The sequence below is a fragment of the Nestor notabilis genome, unplaced genomic scaffold (genome assembly GCF_000696875.1).
Source record: "Nestor notabilis isolate BGI_N333 unplaced genomic scaffold, ASM69687v1 scaffold10673, whole genome shotgun sequence".
Classification (NCBI taxonomy): Eukaryota; Metazoa; Chordata; class Aves; order Psittaciformes; family Psittacidae; genus Nestor; species Nestor notabilis.
The window spans coordinates 12771-19502 of NW_009922382.1; the positions used below are offsets into that span (position 1 = coordinate 12771).

The 6732-nt window shown below is 43.9% G+C and overlaps 1 protein-coding gene across 1 annotated transcript in view; it reads left to right on the top strand.

Moving 5' to 3' along the window:
* The window catches only part of ACOX1 (acyl-CoA oxidase 1, palmitoyl), a gene marked incomplete at its 5' end in the record, with an annotated part of 18033 nt that extends 11827 nt beyond the window's left edge, over positions 1-6206 (top strand). The window contains 9 exons of the mRNA XM_010011585.1: positions 805-920; positions 1155-1324; positions 1644-1806; positions 2505-2695; positions 2926-3105; positions 3841-3946; positions 4035-4178; positions 4948-5154; positions 6156-6206. Coding sequence (XP_010009887.1) covers positions 805-920; positions 1155-1324; positions 1644-1806; positions 2505-2695; positions 2926-3105; positions 3841-3946; positions 4035-4178; positions 4948-5154; positions 6156-6206 — 1328 coding nt within the window. The remainder of the gene's footprint in view (positions 1-804; positions 921-1154; positions 1325-1643; positions 1807-2504; positions 2696-2925; positions 3106-3840; positions 3947-4034; positions 4179-4947; positions 5155-6155) is intronic.
* Positions 6207-6732: the final 526 nt, after the last annotated feature.

The window sequence follows — 6732 nt, forward strand, 5'->3', positions numbered from 1 at the left end:
TCATCTAGCTAGACGTGAGCTGTGGATGATCTTCAGGGACAGCTGCCCCAGTGAGTGGATAGTAGGACTGCACATATGAAGATCCCCATGTTTTTGATGTCTACTTGTGGTTCGATGTGGCAGGCAGCTAAACACCACACAGCCATTCCCTCCCGCTCCAGTGGGATGGGGCAGAGAATTGGAAAAAGGTAACATTTGTAGGTTGAGATAAAGACAGTTTAATAGGACAGAAAAGGAAGGGGAAAATAATACTAATAATAATGATAAAAGAATATAGAAGGCAAGTGATGCACAGTGCAGTTTCTCACCACCTGGTGACTGATCCCAGACAGTCCCTGAGCAGCAGCCACCACCCCTGGCCAGCACCCTCCAGTTTTATTGTTCAGTGTGACCCCATATGATATGGAATCTCCCTTTGGCCAATCAAGGTCACCTGTCCTGGCTGTGTCCCCTCCTAGCTTGTTGTGCACCCCCAGCCTGCTTGCTGGCAGGGCAGTGTTAGGAGCTGACAAGTCCTTGTCTTGGTGTGTTCACTGTTCAGCAGCAGCTAGAACTTCAGTGTGTTATCAACATTGTTCTCATCCTGAATCCAAAACACAGCACTGCACCAGCTACTAGAAAATTAACTATCGCAGCCAAAATCAGGACACTGCTTTCCCATCAAAGAGATGAATGTCCTTGTTAGCTGTGACTCCTAATAATCCCAGGACTGGCTAGAAAAGCCAAGTCTCTTTACTGGAAAAAGCTTGAACCTCTTGTGTGGTGTTTAGTTCCCATTTCCTAACATGGCTTTGTCTGTGGCAGGTATTACAGTGGGTGACATTGGGCCAAAGTTTGGTTATGATGAAATGGATAATGGCTACCTGAAAATGGACAACTTCAGAATTCCTCGGGAAAACATGCTGATGAAGTATGCCCAGGTAAACCAGTGCATTCCAGCATATGCTGTTAGAAATGGACACTTCAAATGCTCTTGTGTGATCGAATTGTGTACCAAAAAGATTGTAGGTTGTTTCTAAATGCTACTTGATGAGTTTAGAGCTTGACGTATGAACATGTAAAAGGGAGGACACTTTAAAAACCAACAGGCTGTGGGGTTGTTTTTTTAATTTGGTGGTTTGGTTTTTTTTTTTTTTTTTTTTTTTTTTTGATAGGTTGAACCGGATGGCACCTATGTGAAGCCACTCAGTGACAAGCTAACCTATGGGACCATGGTGTTCATCCGGTCGCTCATTGTAGGCGATTCTGCTCGCTCCCTGTCTCGGGCTTGTACCATTGCCATCCGCTACAGCGCAGTGAGACACCAGTCTGAGTTAAAGCCAGGGTAGGTGCAGTGAAATAAGAGTGGCCTTAAATGCTGAGGGAAAATCCTCAAGTACTGGAGGGAAGGAGGACTGTGGCTGATACTTGCTTTAGCACTTGATAGTTTCAAAACACTGTTTCATCCTAGGAAGTGAGTGATCTTTCATTCTTGACTGCCAAATGTCTTCCCCCTGCCAGAGGCTTTACTGTATGGTCTGAAATAGTCTGGCTTGATATGGCTGCAGCTTGTACTCAAGTGAAGAACCTATTGAGAGTTGAATAGGACTGCTGCAGCAGTTTGTTAGCCACTGGCATACTAACTCATTTGTATTTTGCTCTAGGGAGCCCGAACCCCAGATCTTGGATTATCAGACCCAACAATACAAACTCTTTCCTCTCCTGGCAACAGCATATGCTTTTCATTTTGTGGGAGCCTACATAAAAGACACTTACCGTCGGATTAGTGGAGACATCAACGAAGGGGATCTGAGTGAGCTGCCAGAGGTACTGTGTCCTCTGCAGTCAGAGGGGTGGTTTCTAATTTTTACCCAGGTTTCTTTATAGCATGGAAAAAAAGGCTTCAATGCTTTTTGGCTTTCACTCCTGAGATGATTTCTACTGCTTTGGATTTGAAGATCCCAAGCCCAGTATGTGCTTGTGACTTCTTTATTTGCAGTATTCATTTAGCAGCCTTTTATAAAAAAATATAAATTAATGCACAGTGAGAAAGCTACTGTGTATGTATATTTTTTAAAAGGTGACTTTCCAGGAATGGTGGTGTATTGTTTGGGAGCAAAGTTAAGACTGGTCTTGTGCTGTAGCTCCTTGGTTGTCCTTCCAGGTGACTAGGGTTTTGAATAAAAAGTATCAGTACTATACCGAGGGGTTAGGGTTGTATAATGATAGTTTTCAGTTAGGGATTCTGTCTGAGAACCTACTGCGACAACACACAATTGAGTAGAGTTTTGCACATACAATGTGTAGAGACAGAAAGGATGGGCTAGTCAAAAGAAGTCCTTACATGTACAGAGGTTTTCATAAAGCCTTCCTCAGGGAAGAGTTCTTACAAGATAAATCAGAGCCTGTGGGACAGTGGAAGCATGGTGTTGACTACTTTTTCTGGGAGCCACAGTACTGGGCATGTGGGCAAGCTAAAACTTGAAAATAAAACTATCTAAACTGGCTTTGCTTTTGTACATCAGCTCCATGCACTAACAGCAGGGCTGAAGGCGTTCACTTCCTGGACTGCCAATGCTGGTATTGAGGAATGTCGGATGGCATGTGGTGGGCACGGCTACTCTCGCTGCAGCGGCATTCCTGACATCTATGTCACGTTCACCCCATCCTGCACCTACGAGGGAGAAAACACAGTCATGATGCTGCAGACAGCTAGGTATGGTAGCTCTGTCCAGAGACATTCTTGCCTTGGCATTCTGATCTTTGAAGTGATGAGCAGAAGAGTATCCCATATTACCACGAAACTCGCATCTCCTCTTTCTGTCCCTTGCCCTATTTTTGACAGAAAATAAGCCTGCAGCTGTTCCTTGCTAGTCTGAGCCTAGGTAAACTGACTTCATTCATACAACGCCTGTGTAAGAGTTGCTGTTTGTTGTCTCTTTCCAGATTCCTTGTCAAAAGCTACACCCAGGTTGGTTCTGGGCAGCGGGTTACTGGCATGGTGTCCTACCTTAATGATCTCTCCAGGCAACGTATCCAGCCACAGCATGTGGCTGCCAGGACTGTGACTGTGCGGCTCAATGATCCAGTCAGTTTGGTAGAGGCCTATAAAGCACGTGCTGCCTGGTGAGTTCATGCTTCCCAGACTGAGCCAAGCACCAGTCAAACTGTGTGTCTTGGGAGGGGATGGTGATGTGCTGCTCTGTCAATGTCAGATTCTCCAGGCGTGGTTTGCAAAGCTTTGCTCCATGTGTTGGTGGCAGGAAGTGACATGCATTACCAGATTAGGGTCAGTGTAAGAATGGTGAGACATCCTGTGGTGGGCTGCCAGAGACTGCATAGTTGAAGCCCAGAAGAGCTTGCTCCATTTTTATTGAATTCATGAAGTCAGTAGGGCTTCAGGGCTTCATTAGTCAAGTGCTTTGAGGTTAAAGAGGCTCCTTAGCTCCTCTGTTCTCTGTTCTATTTTAAAATATCTCATATTTGCATGTAAAGTATATTTGAGCATACAAATAGATTCTTCAAACTGCTCAGACATCTATCTGAAGAGAAACAATCCTGATACTAAAGCCTGTTGTGAAGGAAGTGTGAGAGTAGAACAGATGCCTACACATGAGTAGGTATTCAAGTACCACAAATATGCTAGCCAATGTCATCTTACCCTCTGTAGCTGTGTTCTAGCTGCAGAAGAGATAATGGGTGATTTAGAGCCACAGCTTTTCACTCCAGTGTATTCAGTTGTGGCACATGATCTCACAGTAGTTCTGATGTGTTAGACTGAAATTCATGTGACTTCGGTGTATGTAATCCTGTTACTGTAGTGTTACTGTGTAATGTGGTTTTCTTCCTTTTATGAAACAGGCTTGTAGAAGCTGCAGCAAAGAATTTGGAAGCTGAACTGGACCACAGAAGGAGCAAGGAGGATGCCTGGAATAAAACTTCTGTTGATCTTGTGCAAGCATCTGAGGTGAGTGATGTGCCTGATAAAGGAAAGCACTAGAAGAACTTCTCACCTCCTCATAAACCTGATTCACCTTCCTTTTTGTTTCTTGTAGGCACACTGTCACTATGTGATAGTGAAGCTTTTCACAGCAAAGCTGGCTGAGATCAGTAACGCAGCTGTCCGTGCTGTCCTGACTGAGCTGTGTCTCCTGTATGCACTCTATGGGATCAGCAAAAACACAGGGGACTTCCTGCAGGTTGGTGTCATCCTCCAACACTTTAAATCTTTTAGAGCCAGGCTCGTTGTTTGCAAAGATGCTTTAAATGCAGAGTTACGAGTGCTTAGGTGTAAGTTCTGTTGACTTCCAGAAGGCCATTAGCAGTGCAGGTCTGATGGAAGGCTCTTGTCAAGTTTTAGTGGTGATCTACTACAGAAGCAGAGTTGGATGATAAATCAGTCTAGGTTAGCTTGAATGTTTTCCAGTTGGTGACTGGGTGCTGTATGTTCAAAACCAAGGAGTCAGTAAAGGAGATACATGTTAGATTTCAGTGAATGGGTTTATATTGTCAGGCATTACTTCTCTTGATTCTCTCAGTTTGAGAATGTATTTGTGCAGCAGTGTTTTACTTTGTCTTCAGGCAGGCACAGTATGTTTTGTCTTCCCATTTTCCTCTTTGCTGCTTTTGGTTCCCTGAAACCAGGATGAATTTAATACACACTTCTGCACATTCTTCAGGACACTTGCTACTAAAGCTAATGTTCAGGCACTCCAAAGAATGAGTCTCCCACCCGAGCTTAAATAGCTGGGCAGTGTGGTGGGTTGTGCTAGGCAGCTCCTTTTGCTTGTGCACAATGGCAAATTTGATTACTTAGTACTTGGGGAAGAAACACCAAAATTCACTGTTCTATGAACTGCTGCATTTGGGGGATGGGGAAAAGGCTGACCTGTGTTAAAACACAGGGGAGAGGAAGGTTCCTGTGGCTTGGATTCTTTTCTGCTAATCCCTATTTTTTTACCCCCCAAGGCGGGTATCTTGACTGATGCCCAAATTACTCAAGTGAAGCAGCGTGTGAAAGAGCTCTTGGCTGTGGTTCGTCCCAATGCTGTGGCCCTGGTGGACTCCTTTGACTTTCATGACAGTCACCTGGGATCGGTGCTTGGCCGCTACGATGGCAATGTCTATGAGAACATGTTTGAGTGGGCAAAGAAATCCCCACTGAACAAAACGGAGGTAAAGAAACCTTATTTCTTCATCTCGGGCCATGTGTGCTTAAGAAAAATAACTCAGTTTAGGGTTGTTGTCTGCTGAGACCATTGGATCAAAATTAATTTATGAAGGGGGGAGAAAAGTCACTGGTGGTAATGGACCAAAATTAGCAACCTACTTCTGCTTCTCTGCTTTCAGCATACATAGTTCCTCTCCTATGTTTGCCTCACATGCATCCTTGTGGGATACTTCAGAGTTTCTCAGTTGAGGGAGGAATTCACATGCTCCATAGAGAAACAATGGAGTAATCTCATGGACTTTAAAAGCAGTTATCACTTGCTGTTAGTGCTGCTTAGTGACTGGAGCTGTGAAAGTCCTAGCTACTTCCTGGGAAATCTGCCAGTGCCTTCAGGCAGTAGTAGAGACTGGAGAAGAAAATAAATTGCTCCTGTGTAGTACTTCAGTGTCAGGTGTTGCATATCTGCATCTGAGCTAATAAGATAAACTGAGCTAAGAGGAGACAGTGTCCTTCTTCCATCAGCCAAAGCAGAACTCTAAATCCTGTCTCAATGGAATTTAATGCCTTTATTTCATTTGGACAGACTATCTAATATGATGGGCTGCCAGAGACTACAGCTGTAGTTGAATCCCAGCAGAACTCCACTCCATTTTATTGAATTCATGAAGTCAGTGGGGCTTAGGAGCTTCATTACTCCCACTAGGAGACCTCTCCTAGTTTTACTTTAATTAAAATGCCAAATTGTCTGTATGCATGCGAGATACCTTGCATTCTCTTCTTACAAGAAAGGTAGTGGGGAGGCTGGGATTTTTTGGGGGAATGTCTATATTCTTGTGCTTTTTGTCACGTAGACACTCAAATACAGGAGTTAGCTGGCTGATCTTAAATCTCCAGAGTGCCTCTGATTCAGATTTCCTTAAGATAAAAACCCACTGCAAGATGAGAAGAGCTAAAATGGCTTAAAAATGAGGCCTGATCTTGTTGTAACCACTGTCTTCTATTACAGGTTCACGAGTCTTTCCACAAACACCTGAAGCCGATGCAAGCCAAGCTGTGAAACCTCATGGTTTTTTTCCTGAGCTGAGAACTGTGTCCTTCCTTCAGGCTCTTAAATCAAACCTCTCAAATCATGGTAGCTGTAGGACAGTGAATAATTATAGCCTTTCTTCACACTTTTCTAAGTCGAGGAGGTGTTTGGGCAGAGTGCATAGGGATCGATGCCTGTTTTTAAAGTGCAATTCTAATGTTAAGATTAACCTTTTTGAAATCTGGGAAAGCTTTATCTATCCACACAAGGATTGCTTTTGTGAAGCTGCTAACTCGAGACAAGTTAGGGTCAACTGGAAAGCTAGCAGGATTTTACTACTAGGTAGTTAACAGCCCTCAGGCCATAGCTTCTAAAAAGCGGTTATGTCCTCCCCCCAGAAAGCATCAATGTCTTGATTTTGATTTTATTTTTAAGATTAGCACCACCTCTCTCCTTATATGGCACATATTTATGTTGTCTAAAGCCTCCTGTATGGCTTTGTGCACATCAATCTGCATGGGGCACTACTTTCCTGATGTAGTGGGAAGTAAATACC